This window comes from Pieris rapae, chromosome 16, assembly GCF_905147795.1.
Source record: "Pieris rapae chromosome 16, ilPieRapa1.1, whole genome shotgun sequence".
NCBI lineage: Eukaryota > Metazoa > Arthropoda > Insecta > Lepidoptera > Pieridae > Pieris > Pieris rapae.
This window is the reverse complement of record NC_059524.1, coordinates 5,894,999-5,921,089: the sequence shown is the minus strand read 5'-3', so window position 1 is coordinate 5,921,089 and position 26,091 is coordinate 5,894,999. Positions and strand designations below refer to the sequence as shown.

General features: G+C 33.8%; 1 protein-coding gene across 1 annotated transcript in view; it reads right to left on the bottom strand.

Annotated features, from left to right (window-relative positions):
- Positions 1-2,790: 2,790 nt before the first annotated feature.
- LOC110991420 (neural-cadherin) overlaps positions 2,791-26,091 on the bottom strand; it is a 68,597-nt gene continuing 45,296 nt past the window's right edge. Inside the window, exons 3-13 of the mRNA XM_045631772.1 lie at positions 15,396-15,407; positions 14,032-14,333; positions 13,217-13,353; positions 12,661-12,877; positions 11,901-12,069; positions 10,821-11,671; positions 10,525-10,716; positions 8,843-9,033; positions 6,017-6,206; positions 5,501-5,683; positions 2,791-3,012 (exon numbers count right to left, since the gene is read on the bottom strand). Coding sequence (XP_045487728.1) covers positions 2,791-3,012; positions 5,501-5,683; positions 6,017-6,206; positions 8,843-9,033; positions 10,525-10,716; positions 10,821-11,671; positions 11,901-12,069; positions 12,661-12,877; positions 13,217-13,353; positions 14,032-14,333; positions 15,396-15,407 — 2,666 coding nt within the window. The remainder of the gene's footprint in view (positions 3,013-5,500; positions 5,684-6,016; positions 6,207-8,842; positions 9,034-10,524; positions 10,717-10,820; positions 11,672-11,900; positions 12,070-12,660; positions 12,878-13,216; positions 13,354-14,031; positions 14,334-15,395; positions 15,408-26,091) is intronic.

The window sequence follows — 26,091 nt, the reverse complement described above, 5'->3', positions numbered from 1 at the left end:
CATAAAACGTATATCTTGCTCAGTCAATTATGTAAGCCGTAAACAAACAGACCAAAGTAAAACAGAATCGAAAGACGAAATAAAAACGCGAATAATTTCATAGTCGCCACAGTAACGAATAAATTAAAATGAAATAGCAGGTTCAAAAACATTTAATTTAAGTGGGCTGAGTAATACATTATTTTTACAATCTTATAAAATTTCACAATTTCCAGTTATAAGATAGTCTTAATGTAACCATTTCTTAATTATTTTATAGAGGAAAAAGAGTTCATTTTAAATAGTGTTTGTTTTAGTAAAAACTGGTTTACGTAATTCAATCGAATCACGTGAATTTTTTAATACGTTATTGTGATAATTAGAAGGTCAAACGGATATTCGTCTACTATGCTTTTGAAATTGTAAGTGTTGTTATAAATAATTTTATATAAGAAATAATAATGATTACAAAATTAACTTCGATAAAACATTTTGTGGAAATAAGAATAATTCATAATATAGAATAAGTCACTCAGCAGTCAAAACATAAACCTATTATGAACCTTCTTATTTAGCGTGAAAAGTAATAGTTAAAAATCGTCGGTTAAATTTAAAATTATGTTTAAATAATTATAAGTTTACAATAATACATAACTTCAATCCGTTAAAAAAGTGTTTTTCTTTAAATGTGTAAAAGTTACGCTAATAAAGAACAATACTATCTAAATTTTATTTTTTCGTTCATTACACAGTAGCAAAAAAATTTCAAACATACTTACATCCCTACGAATAAGAACAATACTTTTACGACCGCTTTTATCAGTTTCCCCAAATAGCTAATAGCTCGAAACGAGTCCGAAGTTTTATTTCCCATACTATTATCCTCCAGACGTAATCAGTATGCGAAACATGCACGATCGGGCTCCGGTCACAAATGTGCTGCAATATGCTGAAATGGTACGTGGCTTATAGGCCCTACGCAAAACTAACTGTATTACAAACCAAAAAGTTTTTTCACTGTTTCATTCTAACAAACATGTATCTATATGTATAATTAACTTATTTTATACATTTAACCATTGCCTAGTAAAAAAAATGGAGATTAAGACAAAGGAATATATTTAATTATTGTAGGAAATGGGCAATGAATTGGCGAAACAGATTGTCAAAAGATTCACAGGTACTAAATTTCTGATAAACAATTTAATTTATACATTAATTAACAATTGTCTAGTAAAATATTAGAAAATTAAGGCTTACTTTGAATTATTTTAGGACATGGGGAAAACGAAAAGTTGAAAGAGTGTAGTGATTCTGCCACATGTATATTTAATTTCAGTTAAATTACAATACATTTTAAAGCTAAAAATATACTTTTGCAAATAATAAAATAATAGTCAGATGAAATTTTGTGTGTATGCTTTTTCAGTAAAAATAATAAAGTGAAATTTGAATTTGATTTAAACAGTTTCCTTCACCTGTTGTCTACACAAGGAAAGGTAGACAAACTCACGGTGTACGTTTTCCCAGCCGTAAACAAAGATAACGGTATGCATTTTACGATCAAATACTGTTAGTGGTTTTATTGGGTCGTATAGATTTACCATATTCATGATATATAAGGAAATTGTCTATCGCAAGGTGCTAAACACTGAGCTGATTCAAGACTATTGTGAGACATATACAAGGAAGAGGAGCTTAGTCGGATTATGCCAGCGGCGGTTTATTATCCTGCTACTTGATTTACGATGACGCGATACCCTAGAACGCCTCTCTAATAGGACATGGCCTGAAGCGGACAATTTATACCGTCACCGGCACTGATATAATCAATTTCCAATTGACTAGAATTCTATGAAATATGACACTCTCATTTATCTGTCAACATTTGCGACGATAAGGGTCGGTGGAGACTTAAATAATGCTTAGAAAGTTGACAGCGCGGGTTACCTTACGATGCTGAATAGAAAAAAAAATCCATTAGAATGCGGGTCGCAAAGTGATTAAGCCGGGACCGTGCGCTACTGACAGCTTGTAACTCTTAAGACCTTCCTGTCGGCATTAATACATATATTTAAAGTAAGTTTTTCCTTTTCGTTGACTTCTCTCGGCCTTTATTAACCGACCATTATTAACGCGACCTTCGCACGCATTTTGCTTTAGGTTTCGAAGATTTTATGCTGATTTGACAGTTATTTTGGTTTACCAGTCGCAGATTTTAAATATATATATTTTCGTATCTTCAACAATCATTCGACATTTTTATTAAAAGCTATTATTATATTGCGCAAGATGAAATCATTTAATTTGTCTTTTAACCCTCGTAATGGCGTCTGTTGTTGAGGAACGCTGCACAATTATTTAACGTAACCTTGTACCTGTATTGTTTTGCATTAAGTGAGCGGATGCATGAGTGTATTATCAAATATTTCCAGACAAAATACTTATGCAAGGCACGTCAAACGAAAATTTAAACAATGCTACCTCGTGCGTAGCATTAGCGTAGGCCTCGTAGCAAATACGTAAACGGCATCAATACACGTGAATTATTCGAAGGAGAGCTAAACAAACAAAATACTTCAGAAAATTAGTTTTTTAAAACATATATTAATAGACGCCTTATAAATTACATGAAACAACCAAAAGAGGTTTTCAATGTATGTTGTATCAATCATATGTGATTCCTCATTGTTTCTTGTATTTAATTGAGACCTAATACATTTTATTCTTGTATTAAAATAAATATTAATTTATACTGTTTACTATATTTTTGACTATGATTTTTAATTGTCACGTAAAATTTCAACTCACTTATTTAGGTAACGGTTTGGTTGTGGACTTACCTGAATTCGGCTGATTTTCTGAATTTGGTCGAGCCGAGGGGGCTCCATCTCTTGCCTCTACTTCTAAAGCGTAGGCGCCTTGCTTTTCTCTGTCAAACACCACTTTTGTGAAGATTTCTCCAGTCTGCATGCTGATCTCGAAGAAGTCCTTGCCTTCGTTGCGCGGCGAGTCCACGATGTAGTAATACACCTGGTAAAGGTTATATTCGTTTTTGAATGAAGTTTATTAATTTCGTTGTTGATATAAGAAGGATACAGATTTGTTGGTTTTTATATATCAAAAAACCCATTGTTGTATAATTTATTACGGTTTTATGTATATTTACAGAAGTAAAATAATTAATGTTTAAAGAGGCCGCAAAAGGTCTAGCCAAAATACTCGAAATCCAAGCAGATTTTACTATACAGTGGATTAAGCTGCGTAATTAAATTAAATTGGATGGGGTTCTCTACTTATTTTTAAAAGTAAGTACAATAACTCATAAACGAATAAACAGAAATTTAAAACATCACAAAAAAATTGTCATCTACGTGTTTAATTTTAGTAAGGAAAAAAATAAATGGACGAAAGACGTCATAGAATGATATCCCAGAAGGAAAAGTAAATAAAGAGATGGGAAGACGAATTGCCGGAAAATGGAGAAGAATAGCTCGTAGAAGAGACGAGCGATAACTGCAAGGGGAGGCCTATGTCGGAAGACAACCTGACCAACAGGCTATTGATAAGTAATGTGCTATAAAATTAATTTAGTAAAAATATATTTTTTCGCTGAGGTAAAAGTTGGGTAAATGTATATATTTGGTAAGTAAATAAACGCCTTTTTATTATTATTGTTAAATGGAAGAATCGTATCGTAATGACACATCTTTTCTACATAGATGACGTGTAATTCCTTTAATTGACTGACGCGATTAAACTATCCTGCATACTTAAAGGAAACTATGTCCCATTAATCTAGCAAACACTAGAATGCACTGCATGTAATAAGCATTCTAGGTAGTTCCAATTACGAACACCAACATGTGACAGCAATATAAGCTTCAGTACAGAATTAAAATTAAACATTCAATGCTTTGACATATTATACAAGCTTGTCTCTTTGTCTACGACGTAGAGACTCCCAAATTCGTAAAATTCATTAATTGCACAAGTGTAAACAAATACTTTTTTTGTCTAAATATTGTATATACTGTGATGAAAAAATAGAGGGGAGGGATGAGGTTTAAGGCATAACCATTAAACTGAATATTATCTTAAAATATTGTTACGAGTACGGGTCTACTGCAATGTCTCTAGATTTGTCCACCAGATCGGAACTGAGCTAGACTGAGCACTCTAGCACGCCATATAACAAGGACCGAGCAATATACGAAAGAAACAAAGAGTACGGGCCTTCAAGATTTGGTGCAATCGCTACTCAGTAGCGATCAAGAAAATTCTCGAATATTGTTGAAGCTTATTTCCAGATATGTATAGGCGAGCCGAAACGCGACCGATTAATTCAGTTTCGAATGCGATATCAAGAGATAAACACCGAAGAGAAAAAGTGCGAATAAAGTGAACACGAGTGATAAAGTACTGTGTACTGTGTGCGGTATTAAAGTGATTAGTGACAATATTTAGTTTTGTGTGAAAGATGGAAATGTCTGCGAGTAATTTCCGGTTAATTTGTGTACATAAATTCCTCATTGATTGATCAAGAAATAAACCCTTAAAACATACGGCATTTTCTAATATATTTTATAAGCCAAACAACAATATATTTGAAAACTATATATCTCAAACATTATATGTAGTTTGCTTAATATAACCGCTTTCTGTTGAAAACTTCATTTGAAACGAAGATAAACATTACCTTATACGTACATATAGAAAGCTTAATGTTTTCCATTAACGATTTCACTTCCGACTACGTGATTTCAGTTCAAAGTTAGTACTAATATTTTACTGTTGGGTTTATTATTTTGTACGTTTTTTATTAGTATATGAATTTATGAAAGATGTGTATGCGATGTGTGTGTTTGTATGTGATAGATGTGTTGTTTGTATTTAGGGAATTCGTTCTAAATCAAATCAATAGCCTATGATTGCCAATAATGAATTTGACGTTTTACGAGAGGTTTATTTTTAAGGCTTAAAGAACTCAATTTATTCTCTATAGTTAAAGAAATGTGAATAAACTAAAATCTCATATTCCCTACTATCTAAATGCAATTTAATAAAAATGAATTTTAGTAAAACCTGATTTTTAATCTACTATTTTTAATTGGAAGAAAGTTATGCATTTTTTTGTGTATTATGTTTCATTCAACACGCATTTCTATAGAGGTCGGGATTATACGTCCTGCTGCTTTGCACGTTTTAGCAACATTTCTATAATATAAAATAATTGTTGATATAGCTTGAAAATTGCAATTGATTTAAGTAATTGTTAGGCCTTGTAGGTGATTAATTTTTTAATATTTATTAGTTTCCGATTACTTCAATACACCTTCAGTACATCGATTAATTCAATGAATCAAAAGATGTCTACTTACGAACACCAGGTATTTTATTGAATTTGTGACGCTTACATCCAACTAGTCTTACTGAGATATTAGGAGATAATATTTTAACCATCATATTTCTCCTGACGTTATTTAGGCAAATGTAAACAGCTTTAAAGATTAAATCTAACCTGGTTATTAGGGAAAGTCCCGTCCTTGTCAATAGCGTTGACCTGCGTCACCTTGGTACCTATGGGTTCCCCTTCAAGCACTGTCTCTTGTTCTCGCTCAGTGAATAAGGGAATCTCGTCGTTGACATCTTCAAGCATTATGTATACTGTTGTCTCCGAGGCTAGTTGCTGCGCTCCGTTGTTCTGGATATAATCAAATATTTAGTACAAGACTCCCTTAGGCCCAAATTATACTAATGACAAGTACAACTCTTTAATGATATAAGATGACGAACTTTTTGCATATAACTATTTTAATTAATCAACATGGTAAGCCTTCCTTTCACTAAACTAACAAATATAAATGAAAATCTATGTATATAATTATCTCTCAAAGGCAGTGTCTATTGTGTTATTTAGCAAGTTTAATGGCACTAGCCATAGGATGCTTATATACATATTTTTATAATAGAAAGCGAAACAGACGAATTAAAATCACATTGATTTTTCACGCCCGCAATTTCTAAAAAGCCTTACCTCCACTCGTATTGTCAAGTTGTATTCCTTAATGCTCTCATAGTCCAAGGGATGATTCACTTTAATATCGGCCCAAGTAAATCCATTATCAGCTCTTTGTTGTAAATAGAAAGTGTGGAATTTGTTCGTTTGAGCCGTGGAGCCGGGCATCAGCCGGTAAAATACGGTTGGGTTGTTTTCAATGCCGGAGCTAAAAACATACAGAGCAATATAGTCGACAAAACCCTTTATCTTCGAGACATCTAAGAACACAATACAACATTGAATCTAAATAAAACTTCTAAGGAATCAATTATTCTCTTGATTCTGTATCTTTCTGTTAACATACGACAATTCAATATTTGAAGCAATCTCTTCTATCGCTACGAAAAACAACGGCAAATATGTAGACTTTTGTTAATGCAAATGTGATTTAAAGTAGATATGCCTTTTTTATATTAGTTTCCTGTACACGATTATGTTTCTTACCCTCTACTAAGGATCAACAATTTATCCGCGTAAGGATTATACGACGATATATTTAGAACTTGTACACCGTATTTAATTGTATTATTATATTATTTCGCAAGAAATTGAGCTTTTGTTATAATAATAAATAACGGATCAGTGATTTTGTAAAACATTTTAATTCTTATTTACTATGGTGAAAATTCGGCCGCAAAATTTCGGTTCATAATTAAATATAATAATACGTATTCTAGTATTTTTTTACGCCCTTCTTATAATGTCTTTGTATCATGGTAATCAATTGACATTCAATAATATACTAATCCCTTATACATGTGAGGTCTCTGCATTTTTTACCGCATTTACCAAGGAGAGGAGTTGTTCAGAGCAGTTAGGTTTAATTATCGACGTCAATGCAGTATTCGTAGAACCAGCTGCCGACAAGAAACGATCGTACCAATTCTGAAAAGGCCAGCAATGCACTCGCGAGCCTTTTGCCAATGTAAGTGTCCATGGGTGGTATCACTTAACATCAAATGCCCGCTTATCTAATATTACATAAACAAATTTAAAAAAAAATATTGTTACACCTAGCAAAATTGTTGTTTAAAATCGCATCACCCCTACCTATGTTTATATGTTATAAGGATTTAAAGCAATAAAATTAGTCATATCTATATAAATAGTCTCATTGTTCAATCCGTTTAAAAATTTAACTTAAATACGAGGTCCAGACATCAAGATATAGTTTAATATTTAAGAAAGTTCTTAAATTTCTTTTCTTCTTGGTTTTTTAAATGTATATCTACTACATATTTGCCTTCGTATTTCAATACTTAAACAAGGAAATTATACTTGAATCCTTAAACTATAAGAAAACCTATTTAATAACAAAATTCGTTTTTATTCATAAAATTATTCAAAATTTGGTTATGAGCTGATCTGCGAGATTGCCTGCCCAGAAGTATTGAAAAAATTGGTTTTTGTTAAACTAAAATTTTGAACTATACGAAACTGTATTTATCTTAAATTGTCAGATCAGAATTATTCACTGTCAGCCGTGACTCAACATCCTGTACTACTACTAATACTACTGTAATAGTTTCTGTTAAAATTATAAAAAAAACGAATTTTATTAAAAATAAAATTAGTATTATGTGTATTAGTAGGTATTGGTTTTGTCTTATAATCATGTAAGTTGAAAATGTGGTTTAGGATGAACAGATAGACAATAGATGTGAACCATGGACCGACACTGTGCGATTGATGCAATGCACACTACCAAGAAATTATTGGTATATCTTGCAATTTCAAAATGCAATGTGCCGACGATCCCTTCGTAATATTTTTTTTTTAAATATCCTTCATTGATTTTCCTGCCGCTTAGATAAGGCGAATTAAAATTTATTATTATTTTTAGTCTATATAATAATGATTTTAAGAAGTTTTTCTTGTCAAAATTTTACCATAAAACTTTACCATCACAAAATGATTTTAAATGAACGTCGAATAAAATAAAACAAATGACTGGATCTAACAACTATGTTGAATTGCAATTTAACTGAAACATGAATTAATGCAAAAACTCAGCCTACATGCATAGTACATTAAACACAGATGTCTATAATACCTACCAGTTATACTCAAAAATATCTTGATATTTCAAAAAATAACAAGACATTTTTGAGCACAATCCCCATTCCACGTAAGCGGTGAGCCCGTAATGCAATGGTGTACCAGAATTTAGATCTGATCAGGCGCTCGTGAAAATGCTTTTAGAAAATTCCCGTTCACAAACCACCAATTGTGTAAGGCAAATGACGGACACATTAGGTCACGCGCAAACATCGTGCTTCTAGGCCGTCTCCACTGTCACACGTAAATAGTACCACGAACTTATTTGACCTTGTAAACGGGCTTTGCTGACGATATCATCCTTTTAGTTTTATTTTAAATACAATTTTAGGTGTGAACCCTGGGTCAAATACGTTTGTGGTGGTACAATCTGTACCGACAGGGACCGAGACCATAGAAGTGAATAGCGCGGCCTGCGTGCGAGGGCTGCGTGCGGTGCCCGCGAGTGTACACGCACCTTGCTTTAACGGACACCACTCTGCCACCGACGGGCATATTCTCTCGAATGTAGATCGGGCCGTATACTGTGTGGTCCCAAACGGGGGGATTGTTTGCGCGATCCACTACGTCTATCTGGACCTCCACGGTTCTGGACAAGGGCGGGAAGCCCTTGTCTTGAGCCATAGCCTCCAACTTGTACGTCTCTCGCTATCGGGAAAGAGTCGATGGAAACAAAACCACGTCGTTAGTAGTGTTAAGGAGTGAAGGCCGCGGGCCCGGAGGCCCGCTGCGCCTCATACCAACCTGGCTTTCACACTGGTCACTACGGTACCCACTGTGACATTCTCTTTGATGTGAACGGGGCCATACGTGGACATGTCCCAGATGGGAGGTTTATTGTTCCTGTCTACCACGTCTAATTCAACGTCCACGTCTGCGGAGGACGGCGGGTCCCCTCTGTCGGAGGCGCGGACGCGCAGGCGATACCTGTCCCGCTACAGATACACGGGTCAGAGGTCAGCGGGGACAAACAAAACAAAACAACTCAAATATAAACACATAATTATCGTTGCTAATAAACAATCAAAATAAAAAAAAATTAAGTATCCTCTTCCATTATTATTGTTTGTCTCTGTATTATTTTTTAATGAAATTAATAATTAAATTCGACATCCAGTCGTCACTCAGCCACTCAGTAAGCCAAACTAAAACAATATCAGAAATAACTAGAAATGACTAACAAGTAGAAATCCTCTCGCGGCGTCCTCTTCCATTCTGAGAGCTCGTTCGTGCTAGCTTACAATGCTTATTTAGCCAATATAGGGTGCAGGAAAATAAATCGGAAAAATAATGTTTACCGTATTATACAATTTCCGGTCTGTACAATAGGGATAAAGACAAACTGTACATTAATAATACTTTATACAATAAATCAACTAAACTAATCTTTAAAAAATCAAAGAAATGAACAAAAGCAGGCAATGCATGCGGCTCTGCATACAAGACATGGCGGAAAGGTCAGGTTGTCATAAACAAGTTTGATGACCTCGTAACGACTACAACAAAACGACACTCATTGTAATGAATATATTACAAACGGTGGACGTTACGGTTTACTGTACAAATTTCGATTGGTTAACGTTGCCCCTTTCACAGAAGAAATAATGTCACAACTGGTCAGATGGCCAAATTGCCCGAAGGCGATCTGGCTATCTCAGTTATATCTAATATTAATTATATATTATATACATATCAAAATATACACTCGCACCCTGTAAAAAATTAGTATTATGAATATTAAGTTATGGTGGTCACGTGGTATGAGGGTCGTCTAGCGCACTAATAAATATAGGACAGATTCGAACTGTCTCTAGCATTGCGACTGTGTCGGATATTAGTAACAAAACATGTACATACATACAATAATGGTAGGTATGTCAAAAGCGTAAGCTTCTTAAATAATTTCTGAATTATAAAAATAACTATAAATCCCAAAACTATTCGGTGCGAAATATACAGAAGTGCTTATACAGAAACTGTACATGTTTTAGAACTAAACACAGGTTTATGGTGAAATATTTACAGCAGTTAATTAATAGGTAATATACACAAGTCGTATTTTATCGATAAGAAGTTGAATGCAAGATGGTGGTGCGAAATAAATCTTAACGAAGATCGAGTGCTGAGCCGGCGCTGGCGGCAAATGAAAGTAATTGTGCTGCAAGAGGAACAAGCGCGCCGGACGTCGGACGCCTGGCGCCGGACGCCGGCCGCAATGGACAACTACTCCTCATAGCCAGGATTTACTCTCCACAGCAATTTACAGCAGCAATTTAGAACTATTTACATGTAAAAACTTAAATTAGGTGCCAATTGAATCCTAAGGCTTTAGGTAGCACTCATCCACCAAATATTAGTAAAGTTACTCTTTCACGCATCATTCTTATCACAATCCACACGTTACTTCGACCAGAGAGCATACTTACGTCTAACGGTTTCTTTAAGACTATCCATCCTGATTCAGGTTGGATCTCAAAGTATTCTATGTCAGCCGGATTATAAGGAGCGCTCAAAGTATAAACGATCGCTCCATTATTATCAGCATCTTCGTCAGATGCTGATACTCTTAAGATATTTGTGCCTATACTGGCATCTTGTTTTACGTTCTCGACGTATTTCTGCAATAAGATATTGTGTAAGTTTTTCAACTTGGATGTAGAGTACTGAGTGCAAAAAGCATAATTGTGAAATTCTAAGCTATCATGCATGTCTGAGTGCTTACTTGACGATCGAACAACGGTGGATTATCGTTGACATCGGTGATTTCAACGGTGAAGGAACAGACTCCTTCCAACGATGGGTCACCTTGATCTGTAGCTTTGACTGTAACTGAAACAAACTTCCCATCATCCCCTTCTCTATCGAATACTTTGTTCGTGGACACTTCACCTGTTTCTTCGTCAACCGTGAATTTTGTACCCTTTTGATTTGGCTGCTGTACAATGGAATATTTGACTTGGCCATTAACTCCTTTATCTTCGTCGGTGGCGTGTACTTTTATCACAGGACTACCATTCGGTGCACCTTCTTCGACTTTAGGGAAATACGTTGGACAATCCTTGAAAATCGGCTTGTTATCATTTACATCAGTTATGAATACTACGACGACTGCAGTAGACGTATGTATGGTCGCATCGCCGTTAACACAACATGCGCCGTCATCCAAAGCTGTGACATTCAGCTCATACTTATCTCTGTCCAACGATATAGCTTTATTGTGTAATCGTATGACTCCAGTTATTTCTTCAATTACGAATTGACCTGAGCTTGTGCCACCTCCGACAAAACCAAATCGAACATTATCCCCATCTTTATCTGATGCAACAACAGTGGTGACCAAAGTATTGGGACCTGCATTTTCATCTACATTAGGCGTATATACTTGTTGAGAAAATTTAGGTTCTTCATCGTTTTTGTTCTTCGTATATACTCTAACTGTAGCAGTTCCAGTTTTTGCTGGTTCTCCCTTATCCTTTGCAGTTACCACGAACTCGTAGTAAGCGTTGTTATTGTCAGCATCCAACTGCTTGTTGTTAGTGATGATTCCGTTTGAATCGACACTGAAGTGATCATCTGAAAATAATGAAGTGAGCAATTAGAATACAAAGAAATTGTCAAAAAAATATTTATTAATGACACCTAACGTTAGTGTTCAATTTTGAATTGAATTTTCTATAAATTGTACTTTTATTTCAGTTATAAGAAACTTAATATATTTAACATTAGTTATACGTAACAATGATGATGTTTATTTATGTCTTTGGGCTGATATATTGTTTAAACTTAGAAGTATTACAGTTACCTGAAACTAAATATTCAATCTCAGCGTTCTTTCCGGAGTCAGCATCCATAGCTTTAACTTTAAGGATGCTAGTGCCCAGCGGAATGTCTTCATCCACGTTGTGTGCTTGGTAGTCTGGTAACTCGAACTTGGGAGCGTTATCGTTGACGTCAGAGACGCGTATTGTTAACTGAAAGTAACATGGAAAATTATGACGAATAAATATAAGTTTATTACATAAATATTAAACTAAATTTGAGAACTTTATTTTAAATCCCTCCGTGCCTTAGCCTTATTTTATGATTACCGATTGAAATTCGAATTTATGCAGTCGCTATTCATGGTCGTGAAATGAATCATATTTTTGGAAAAACAAATGCACGAGTAAAAAGTGATTTTGGAATTCCTATCCAAGTAAGAGATATTTGATTTCAAAGTGGCCAGAGTACAACAAAACGCGAATTTGATATATATATAATAGAATATAAGGACCTAATATACGAAATCTACAACATCGATCTTGTCTATGAAATAAAAATTATCAAAGAAACGGATGCAATCCGACACTCAGATTTAAGGGTCACGTCTGTATTTTTATTATTATAGAAACTTAACAATTCATTAAGCGCCATCTAGTATAGTGTCAATGAACTATCTTAACATGAAGAACTCAGTTATAAGTCATGAAATTCCTCCTAGATGGCACTAGTTGTGTCGCATACAAGATCCTAATGGTCCACATTTATGTCGATAAATCTTAGTTTTATTTAAGTTAACTTACATCTACAGACGTAGAAAACCCTCCAGAATCTTCTGTCGCGGTGACCACTAGAGAGTACACGTGCGGTTGTCTCAAGTCTTCGAAATCTAATTCTTTAGCGAGCTTCACAATACCAGATGTAGGACCAATGTTGAATGTTCCAGCTCCTTGCCCCTGAGCCTTCAGCGTATAACGGATTTCACGGTCAGCAAATGACTTCGCTTTTACCGAAATTATACTGCAATTAAATGAAGATATTTTAAGCATGGTGCATCCAATTAAATAAACAAAACTTGAGAAATAATTTGTTTATGTAATTGTATGGATATGTAATTCAAAACACTTTTCAAATATTCCCTACCATTTTATTATATTTAATACTGAAAAAGTTATAATTATAACGTATTTAATGTTGCCCAGTTTAATAAATCTTGAATTATCAAGTATACCTTTTCAGTTTTAAAAATATATCGTACACTCCAGTACAGCACACCCACAAATATTATGTAAAGTTAGGGATCTGACTAAATTTAATGTAAGGTTAAATTTATAGTTTATATTACTAATAAGTTCTTACTCTGAATCTTTTTTCTGATTTTCCGCAATTTCCGCTTCATAGCTGGGCAAGTAGAATTGTGGGGCTCGCTTCCCTCCAACGATGCTTAGCCGTTCTTCGGGCGTTGACTGGAATCTCCTTTCGTCTACACGTCCACTCTGAAAAATACGTTTCACCGTTAATTCTAATGCTTACGAGTGCCAATTTTGTGGACGTAATGAATCACGTTTAAGCCGAAAGATAGTTCGGTTATTGGGGAAACAATTACATTGCCGAGAAGTCACATACAACTTGTTGCAGATAATAATAACAGCTTCTTTTGTTTTTTTCGCTTTGAAATTATCAGACTAAAAAGTTTAATTCAAAATTTTTTACGATGAACAAGCTCATGAAATATACATCTAAAAAACTTTCCAGACTGAAATTATTTTATATGTAATCAAAGAAATTTTTATTTATTCAAGGCAAATGTTCAGTCACTGAACTCTCTTAACGTAATTTAAAACAATTATTTAAAATTTAAAATATGTTATCACCAGCAGGGTCACATTTCGGTAGAGTACCTATCTTACCAGTCGTCAATACCAATCTAGTGGATATTATGAAAAAGAACCAGGATGTAGATATATCGAATTTGAATAAGTAATTAAATTAAATAAGTAAAATAGTATTTTTTTTATGAAATCGCCAAATAAAGTAAAACTCTGCAGGAGTTGAGCTGAAGAACCTCCCGTAGAACAATATTTTGCAGCTGATGACCCCATCTTACCCTTAGTTTCAAATTCACGATTTCGACCACCCTGTATATAATATATAAATAAAGTGTAACGAATTACCTGATCTTCCGCTTTCACATACAGCACATACTCCATGTCTAGTTGAAATGGATCAGTTCCCCTCGTACGAACAACACCTGACCGCTCATCAACCTCGAACCTCCCTCCAGTTCTATCTCTGACTATGAAGTAGTGGATGTTGTGATCTGTATCAGGGTCCCTCGCTTGAAGAGTAAAGACTGGTGTGTTGGGGGCTGCATTGAGTTGGACCACAGTCTGCATTGGCAGCGGTCGGTTGATGAAGTATGGAGGCTCATCGTTCACGTCTTTTACATGAATGATCACGCGCTGGTTGTCTGTATCTGAAATGATAAGATTGGATGATAAAATTAACTTCTTTATAGCTACCAAGTATATTTAGTATTAACAAGAGTACTCAATAAAACCTAAATAGAAATTAAACACATACAGAAGTGTTTCTTTCTCTTTATCTCTAAAGAGCGTTTAGTAACTTTTATTTACCTATTTTATCCCTATTGTTAGTTATAGACCAAGGATATATTCTAATCAAATTTACTTAGGGCATTCTAACTTTTAACAGAGACGATAAGTGCTTTCCACTAACTTAGTCATTTATACCGACGGTACCCTCTAACCAATTAGCCACTAGTTCGTAATATAAATTACTTAAAGTTTAAAACAATGTTGCGGAAACAATAGCGGGATGGTCTGAAGATAAAAATGCTTACATAAGATAACTTTTCCAATTAGGAAATGGATTAAACTGTCTCAATGAGTATTTAATTTAAGATATTATCAAACTAGCTTTGGAGTATACTATGATATTGTTTTTATTTAAATGTTTATTGGATAATGTATGCAAGTTTCAACTCCAAATTAACTGCTAAGTTTGTTTGTTTTTATTATAGGAAAGCAGGAAGTCTTCTCGATTTTATTAAAGAGAATTTGCATTTTGTAGGCTCTTCTTTAAAATTGTTTACAATATATTTGGCACCTGCTATTGCATCTCTGATTTTATAACGTGTGTCTTATTAGTTGATAAAAAAGTATTATAGCTATCAATCTGAATCTAATCTTTTTAAGATGACATTACATTTTTTAATTTCTTATATCTTAAGCTCATAACAAAGGTTACATATTTAAAATTAATTAGACGTAAGGCCTCATGTTAATTGGGTTCTTAAGGAGAAATATTAATCTGGGATAATACATAAATCTGATTCAATTAGAAAAGCTTCCACTGTTTACCGTTATTTACTTGGATCCAAATAAATAGTGCTTAGAGAGATTCCATTACCGATTAGATATCTGATATCGCAATACGATAGTATCGACTCATTTAATTAAATGATAGTACAAGTAATCTAAGAGATCGAAAAGTCTACTTATTTCTAAATACTTACACTTCAAGGCCACTGGAAAGCGTGAAATAAAACAATTGTTAGTAAATGTGTGAATAATAGTATCATTTAAATATATAATGTCGTAAATACACGCCCAATAATAACATTAAAATTGTTATAATATTTGAAGAAAACTTCACAAAGGCGGATTTATAATATTATTTACATAACTCGCTTTGAGTGCTTTAGGCAGTCGTGGTACGCGTAAGACTGGCTAAAGAATATTTACCAAAATGTATATTACTGGCGTAAGCGAAGGCAGAATGTTATAATATTTTTGCACTGTAAGGAATATTGTGCTGACCCATAGGCTGCCACACCTTTATAAGTCACATAAAGTTTTTCGTGGCGGTGGCAACAACCAAATCGCAACAGAATTGAAGTATTAAATTTCACTTACAATGACGTCATTAGCTTGCTTATAACAGTATCTCGAAAAAATATATTCAGAGAAGCAAAATTGTAGGCTATATTAATTGCCATAAACGCGGCCATTTTGAATATTTCAGGGATTTTCAAGGGATTTACGTAAACCCCTCAAATAAATCCAATGATTGCAGTAACGGTTTTTCGATTGTAGTTTACATAGGTCAATGCATATGTTTTTCTCCTTGATTTATTATTTAATTTACTTGACGTCTCATTACCATTACCCTGGCTGGCATTACCGGGACTGTGTCATTAAAGATACTTTGCCATTGCCTATCTTCTTGATTATACCATGTGTGTTAGCTAAGTATACCCGAACAACTATGATGTCAGGTCAATAGACACAGGAGACCAACATGGTTTAATATACGACTGAGACTCGACTTTTAACAGTAGCTTCTTGCGTAACGCGGGTTATGGGGTTTTGAGAAATCAAACATAACAAAACATATGTAAAATAGCAAAAGTAAAATGTCTTAAGATTTAAAACCTTAATTATTTAATTTATCCATATTGTACCACTTTGGCAGCTACTATAACTAAACTTTGCGTTGCGTTGCCAACTTCCTACAGAGACAAAAGCAATAACTCTAACAAACTATTGAAACTGTACGTATTCGGTTGAATTCTTGTGCTACGTTGTTTTATTTCATATATCCAAGTTCTGTTATTTATCAAAGCCAACAGCCGTATTGGAAACTTCAAATTTCAATTAAGAGTTTACTTTTACTAAACCCATTTAGTAAATATGTATCACCCTATTATAAATATAAACAAATTGCATCAGACTCTTTTTGTAAAAACGTAAAAATTATCCACCACAATATACCATCTCAATTAAGTCTGATTTAGTTTTTATGAGTAAGGAGGAATAACTTCACTAGAAAAGTAATTAAATGCTAAATAATGTCTTTCTTATGTTTCCTTTAATTAGATGCTGGAAATTTCTCAGAACGTAGCAATTCTATAAATATACAAATATAACATTTAATCAACCATTAAAGTTACTTCAATACACCATTTTGAGTACTATAAACTCTAATCTGTTAGTATATTGTGTGTAAAGAATGGAAATAGTTCTTCTAGATAATCTTGCCAGATATGTTTTCCTCTATATATATATTTACAATTCTCGTGTCAAAATGTTAGTTCCTATACTCCTCCAAAACGACTCGACCGATTCTTATGAAATTTGAAAATTTCAAGAAACAGACAAACTGAGAAAAATTCACAGAACAAACTAAAAAGTTTTGATTCTGGAAAACCGAACATTCTCTCGGGTAGCGTAGTAAATATTCCATCTTGGTAGGTAAAAGGTAGGCTAGAAACAAAGTTCGCGGGGGCAGCTAGTATTATGCAAAATTTATATACGTCATAAATGCTGCCTCGTCAATATTATTGATATTCCATTTTATTTCAACTTTTCAGTTTCTTTTGGATTTGGACTGAGCCCTGTACGTAACAATTTCGGCATCAGTAGGTACTCCCAATTTGTAACTCCCACTATATAAATTAAATACATACAGAGTACATTGTGTTTAAAGCAATACAAATTTTAGACAAATCTTATATTAACTTAGTTAATTTTATGGGTTTACAAGTAAATGAAATATTGTACTAAAAATAATTGCCAGTGTCAGTTTTGGCAATGTTGCCAGAACCATTATTTTTAAAATGATAAAAGACTTCAAATGATTCTTATGGCCGCTTTTGTAATGATTGTAACATTTTTCGATTAACTTACGTATTGTTAAATGTAATTAGTTAAGTTCTTGTTTGTATGATTTCTAATTATAATGATGATTTAAATTAAAGACACGGTACTAACGCATTAATGCTGATATGGACAAGATTCATTAGATATTGCTAAAATAGGTAAATGATATTAAATGTCAAGTATAATCAATTTTCCTTAAGCCTTTGACATCTTTTAATATCGGAAAAGTCTTGAGAATAAATCAAGATTCGCGGAAAAAGTTTGCGATTAGGCTCCTTTGGACGACTGCCAATCTTCCAAATATTGTTCATGCTTTATTTTGCCACTATTTATTATACGCTGTCTGTATTATACACAATAGTCGGTCAGCCTCTCATAACAAATAGTATATAATATAGGAAAAGTTGGCGGCGTCATAAATTCTAATCAACAACAATATAGATTAATAAAAACAATTGCAAGTACATAAAGTTAAAATTTTCTTTAATATCCTTTTAACAATTTAACAAACGTACAATGAGTCGTTCATTAATATTAACCGTAAATTTGTAATTATCGATTAGTTTACGATTCATTTATGTTACTATGTAATTATGTATTAACGTTTAAATAACGACTCCATGTGCAAGTGTTATTATTCTATATATGTATATACCCAAGATGTTGTGACATGCAGCGTCTATGAAATAAATTAGTAATATGAGATTAAGTTGTTATTATAGAATCATAAGCACAAAGATCGTCGACGGTAAATTCAGTTGTCAAAACAGAATAGTCTCCTCAAAAAGTTTAGCATTAGATAACATTAGTTGAGAATGAATGCAGTTTTTATTTCACGAATGCAAGATTTTATCTCGCATGAAACGAGATATTGGTCCAGACACGCGCAGTTTTATCTAGCTGGAGAATTTTTACCGTAGCGAACGAAACTTTGGGTGCATTAACCGTTAATACTATATTTTGGCTGACTGCCAACCCCCATTGATAACATCCCCACAAGATAAAAACCTCACCCTCGAAGCAGAGCGACAAGAAATATGACTCAAGGTCCAAGTTTCTTCGATTGTCATCATAAATCCTTTTATAAAGACTATCGGCCGCACTCAGGGAGTCGTTTTATTTTATAAATATTTTTAATAGCCCTCAGAGTAGTTCATTAAGAGGTAAACATTAAAATCATGCTTCTTTAACATTAGAGCGCTCTGTTTTTAGATGTCATTTAGTTATCTACTATTAGTAATACTTGTGCCCGTTTTCTAAAAGGTGAATAGAACTAGATATCTAGTCTGCAGATGTGTCCAAGAATTTTACTCAACGAAGTTTGTAATTGTTCACAGGGTAGACCTGCCTCAATTGAAAGACATGAAACTCAATTATTGAATGTTAAAAGTGATTTATTTGAATACAATCCAATATCTCTTGGCCTTCCATCCGAGAAAGAAATTAGTATAAGATTTCAAAAGGCAGACAGAGTAGTAAAAACAAATACATAGTAACTTATAATAAAAAAAAATCAGAAACCATATTTAGTTTGTGTAGTAAGAGAATGAACGACGAATTCATATACAACACGAAACGCTGGAACTCCATAGTACGACATACGAAACTGAAAAATTAATTCGTCAGTATAATTTGCATCCATTTCGATTTCAAACCAACTTTAATTTCTTTCTTGTCAAGCGAACAGGGGCATAAACGACACTCGCTAGATCCTTTGAAATACGACTGGTTTTAATATCTGGGTGTGAGTGCCAGGTGGGTAAGGGTCTGTGGGGTCAACTCATTCCATAAGTTCAGGGAGGTGGTGGTTTGCGCATGCGTACACTTCAACCACGATAGAGGCCGCGTGCTTTCCTCGTGGTTACGAGTCTTCGATGCCTGGGTCACTTTTACGATAAAATTATAGTAAACCACTGTACACAATTTACTTTGTATTGCCTATTTGTATATACTAAATAATAATTATCTCATGCAATTTTGGCCAATTAAACAGAGCTTGAAAGAGTTTGTAGAGTAAGACTTAATGTTAGATTATCAAGATATTACGTTCCTTAACATAAATTAATATTGTCCGTTAGTCCCGTAAACCCTAAAAGACTAAGGATTTTATTAACCTATTTAGTCTTGGAAAGTATTACTCATTTTATGCAGCCTTGTGGTTGGCAAACTACACAAATAGTTACAAATATACTTCATAACTTTAGTCACTTTTTCTGTAAAGTATATCTATTGTATATGCTTAATAGTTTTTGTATAATAATTAACTGAGCACTGACAGCGACGGATAAACCATGTTAGGTTTTCGTTCGCTGTAAAATGTACCTAAACCTAAGTTTTTAAATTAAATAGAAATCTAAAAAAAAACTAATTTTGTTTTTAATACCAGTAAGTATAACATAAGTTATGGAAGCATTTTAAGAATATATGTTTTTCCGCACATATAAATTAATTTTCATTAGCGATTTCATACATCAATCTTTTCTTAGTCTTTTGTAATATAGCACCCGTTCTTTATTTTCTCCACGCCATCATAGCGTACTAGATGCAGAGACACCCCACATCTCTACGCAACGCCAAGGGATCAAGCCGAACGGAACGCTTGACGTTTCGATGGATACGGTCAAGCGGAAAGAGCTGGTACTGGCCCTGCCTATAGATGACAACAGTACATGTGGAGCCGAATTAGCGCTTTAAAAAGTTGCAAGCGGCGGCCCGGAGTGAAGTACCGCCTTTTGAACAAGCTTATTACATTTTAGCCTTCCCTTCCAAATGACCGCAAAAGTCAGTGCCCGCATTCGATATGTCAATGCCCAGTATTCCGAAGCTAGCTAAGGTTTTAAGGAGAGTGTCTTGAAAGAGACGAGTAGCGACAAAGGGAGTTTTTTTTGCGGAAACCGCGAAAAACTTTTCTCTTCTTACTTGGGAAATTTAAACATATTTAACTTGCATTTAATAAAACAAAAATTGCCATAGTAGTTGATGAGATCTTTTATTATAATATCCCCTCTTTTGCCTATAAAGATTATTATTAAATTGTTAGTTTTACAAGAACAATGTAGTGCGTGATTTTTAATACTACTTCAATTTAAAAGTAGTATTTCGATAACTGCTTGTGAAACTTTGTCCTTTTTATAGAAATTGAGCTAGTTGTTAGCCTATTAGATAACATTACATGACATGGTTTGATTTGCAATACTTTTATTGACTACTAGCTGACCTGGCGAACTTTGTTCCGCCTTAATGGCAATAAATAAGCAGTTTGGGTTTTTTTATTGGAAAAAATACAAAAAAATTAAATACCTACATTAATCATTCATTATTATTTCTGTATTTTAGTACATAGGTTGCTCTTCCCTTAAGTACCTTGTGATACACATTTTTTCATTTTTTGTTTTATTATCAGGCGCAAAAACAAACAACGCTGATGGTCTTCCGACCCGTGAACATGCCACGTATAATTGACCATGGGAAAAACATGAATGTTCTAGATTTAAACCACAAACTTTTAAGGATTGGCCTTGTGATTTGTTGATGGTCATGGCAAATGCAAGACGTATCGGAAATTGAAGTCTTTTAAATTTTCCTATCATTATCGTAGCGTAAATTACATTGTTCTTCAATTTTCTAACCACCAAACGCATACCATTATGTAGTTCAGGTCATCTACATCTTTATTCTTTTTCTTCTTTTTTATCAGTAAGCAATGTAACTCTCATGTTTGTTGTCAGCTGCAGTTTCGTCACATAGCGCCATAGATTTGACGATTTGAGGCAAGCGTTTATTTCGTCGACAGCCGTAGATCTTGGAATTACTGGCAGTATTTGGCGGAAATCGCCAGACAGTAAAATCATTGCTCCTCCAAAACATCTCGATTCATTGCGTAAATCTTTTAATGTTCGGTTAAGTGCTTCCAATGCACGTTTATGCGCCATTGTGCATTCGTCCCAGATGATGATTTTCGATGCCGCTAAAACTTTGGCCATTGCTGAGTGTTTTGCAATATTACACGTTGGTTCTCCAATAGTTTGAAGATTTAACGGTAATTTTAATTCTGAATGAGCCGTACGGCAACCTTCTAACAATGTGGCTGCTATTTCAGAAGAAGCAACTGCAACCGCTATGTTGGATCTCGCCCGAACAGTTGCTAAAACTAATGACATGAGGAATGTCTTGCCAGTTCCACCAAGGGCATCTAGGAAATATAAACCACCATTTTCTTCATCGTTTGCCTTCATTAAAGTATCATAAACTTCCTTTTGTTGGTATTTCAACAGGGGTACATTCGTTTGAACTACTAAATCTAATTCCTGGTGATCATATTCACGTTCCCGTTCCAATACTCGATTAAATGCGTCATTCGACAACAACAACAAATAGAAACATTCATCATTCTTTGGATGAACTGTATACATACGACAATACCGAGTTTTATAGTTCTCTTCACTGTTTATACGAATGGGCAATAGCACTATCATTATAATTAAATTGTAAATTGTAAAAATAATTAAACGTATTTATTTAATAGAAATATTTTGAACATTGATTTCTTACAAATATCAAATTGTCATATATACGTCATTACATAGCTGTCATTATACGTCAATTACATAGCTATCATTTGCGTTTTATTATTCCAAGTCTGATTCTTATTTGTTATACCACTTTTTATAGTGACAGACGTTTCATGTCAAGTCCCACGGGAACGCTGTCGAACGGGATAAAAAGTATCCTATGTCCGTCTCCTGGCTCTAAGCTACCTCCATACCAATTTTCACTCAAATCTGTTCTTTCGTTCTTGAGTTATAAGTGGTGTAACTAACACGACTTTCTTTTATATATATAAGATTAGGTTCAGTTACTTCAGTAATTTAACGAATTAGGTGTATATCAATTTTAGTTTAAGTATCAGTATAATGTGAGGTACCTATCTTAAAACTTTATTATATTCTGGTATGCCTCTTACAAGTTTGCCCGTTTCAAAATCAGTAATGTGTTTGAAGACCCTTTCTTACTCCAAGCAATAATATAGCATGACTAATTGACTTTTCAATAAGTCACACTTATCTGTAGTGTGATGTTTTGCTGAAATTTCAATGACAGCTCAACTTTCAACAGCTCTTTTATGGTCCCCCCACTCCATAGTTAACTGAACACTCAACTTCTTGGAAGCTTTTAATTTCGTTTTACTCTTTGTTAGACTCTTCTTGTTAGGCAAGGCAAGTCTGTTGCTTTAAAAGTGTTAAGGTTAAAGACAAAATAAATTTATTCATATGGGTAAACACATGAACGTCAGAAAAGAAATTATTTTAATTGTAAATTTGCATTTACTATGAGTTCGCATGATGATATGTCTTCCAATAAGAAGCGTCGCAACTCAAGTTATGAGTTTATTTGAAACCAGTGGAGCAAGTAAGTATTTAATATGTCTGATACAGAAAACACTACTTCACAAGAATTCCTTATTGAAGAACAACAAGAAAAACTGACTAACTGTAATTAAATATTTAACAATCAAAGGCAAAACGTTCCGAAAATATACTATAAAATATATAAAAGAAAGCGATATGTATAGGTATATTTTTTAGACAAATAGACACAAGAACATATTTTCTATGCTTGCAGTTCGACGCAAGTAGTAGGGATTCACGGGTTCTGCCTCACTCGCTGCCTCAGTCAACCTAACCCCCCGTGCCGGGGACTGCCTCACTCGCTGCCTCAGTCAACCTAACCCCCCGTGTGTTTCTGGCTCAGCGGCAGTCCCCGCCTAAAAAAAAAAAAAAAAAAAAAAAGTTTGGTCTCTTTCCCCACTAAACAGACCGTGCTGAGTCGATAGCACTCACTCCCGAAGCGATATTTCTCTCTGTTTCGAAGTTAGGTTTTGCTATACGTTGCAAATTAATCGATTTACTAATCACCTCATAATAAGAATGTAACGTCTCGTCCAAATCCTCATTTACTAATCACCGAGTCAGTTTCGTATCCATAATTAGCAAATTACCATTACGCATACGCATTTACCTGCAAATGCACCAGGACAGATGGGAAAAGGATTTACTGAACATTAAAAATATGATTTCCGTGTTTTATGTGTTTATTTGCATTATGTTACAATACAACTTTACTAGTGTCATGTCATTTCTTGGCGAGTCATACGAAAAATTTCTGAGGTAATCTTCCAAGCTGAAACCCCAGAACTTGTAGTACAAATATACTACACAATACTCCCCACAAAAGGCAGAATAGATGTCCTGAATGCTAGCTGTATTATAGCTCCATACCCGACAATTTCTTCTTAAAAAATCCGCTATTACTCTAATAGGCTTACGTCCAAATGAATCAAAATATTCTCCAACTTTTTCGTGGTTGATATGAATAGCTACCCAATGAGATCCTGGTTGTGAGTCAGGATCGAGATTGCATATAATAAATGTGGGTAAGTGTACGTGCATTGGTAGGCGATTCGAGGGGTACACGCTATACTGGATGCTGGGATGTATTTTATGGAGACTCATTTGCAGGTTTAATGTATTCATTTTTATTCCAACGCGTTTGACCTTCTACTCTTATATATTGCACTAAATACAATTCCAATTCCTATCAATCATCCACCTCAACTAACATCTCGTTGTATTGTCATCCCAATATATGTGATATCTTATATGCATTTATTTAGAAAAGTAGGGAAACTATTAATGAGAAACCATATTTTTATTTATTATATTTCATTCCGTTTATTATTCTCAATTTAATCATAAGTACATAAAAGTCATTTCTTAACTACTATAATCCACACATACATTTCTGTTCTTATCTATTTCTATAATGTTTGAAAACTCTGCATAAACTACACAGTTAATTGTTTCAGTCAATGCGTTCTCGAATCTTACTTCCATTCTCACACTACCATGACGAATGAGATTCCAGTGAATATTAGAGTTAGCTGATAAGTCGGGGGTTAAATCAAAGGCTAGTAAACAGTATCCATCTGAGTATTGCTCCCTCGATATCCCATTACCTTCGTTAAGAAAATGTATACCGGTACCTGAGTACAGTGTGTGGTATGCGCTGGCAAATACATCGTTTGGGAATGATGGTTGTAATGATTTTGATGGTATTTGTTGACCGTCTATATATAAACTAAAGGAGCAAATACCGAAGTTTTCAAAGTTGAATGGGTTTTTATTATAACTACCATTGAAGGCGGTATTATTAACAAAACCAATGATACATCTCTTAGGAACCTGTCCTAAAAATATATTGTCCAGTGTCTTACCCTGCACACCAGATGGTATGGTCAGGACTTTCACTTCGCCTCTTGTTATAGGATATTTAGCTGTAGTAGTGGCAAGAACCTTTTGATGGGCTATTAGTATTGATGGATTAATTTTTGCTCTGCGTATTATTAAAGTTGCATCTGTGATACAGACTTTGTATTCTAAAATTATTACTAAGGCGAAGGGTGTTAACAAATGTGTCACAAAAAATTAACGTTAGACAATTATAAGTCATGTTTATTTAATAAATTTAATATTCAATTTTGTAAAATGTATCGATTTAAATCGTTAAAACATATAATTTTCACCCAAGAAATTAATAAAACATGTTTATCTTTTAATGATACCAAGCGACACATTCTACCAAATAATATAGATACGATACCACTGGGCCATTATAAACTCGTTAGCAATTCCAAGTAAAAAAAATAAAAGAAAAATGTGAACTAAATTATTAATAATATGTTTATGAAATTTAGTTGTAGATAATTTCATTACTCATTATTATTTATTTATGTGTTTTATAATATTTTGTAAGATAATGTTTTCATATTATTGTTTTATTTAGATATTACCTTATTTATATTTTAGAGTAACTTTAATGTATAAATAACATCTTTTAAAGAAAAATATTCAGTTTTATTTGGATACCCAAAGAAGAAAGAAGTATAAAAAAATGATTCATTTTATTCATCCTTTTGCTGCAATCATAGCAGGTCCAACAGGATGTGGAAAATCAAACTTTGTAGCACAATTCATTAAACATAGGGGTAGTGCATGTAATGAGTCTTTTTCTGAAATAACATGGTGTTATGATGAAATGCAGCCACTATATAATATACCTGGAGTGAATTATCATCAAGGGTTGCCTGATTTGCATATGTTCGATGGTAAAAATCCTCATTTAATAATAATAGATGATTTAATGAGAGAATCTGACGGTAGAGTTGTTGATATATTTACAAAAGGAAGTCACCATAGAAATTTAAGTGTTTTTTATATAACACAAAACTTATTTCATCAAGGAAGAGGACAACGTGACATTTCCCTTAATTCAAGTTACATCATTTATTTCAAAAATCCCCGTGATAAAACACAAATTAAATTTCTAGCCAGACAGGTTTCGCCTGAGAACACTAAATTTATCGAAGAATCATATGCAGATGCTACAAAAGTTGCTCACGGATATTTGATGATTGATTTAAAACAAAATACTGATGATACACACCGGATAAAATCAAACATTTTTGAAAACACTCACTATTGTACATTATAT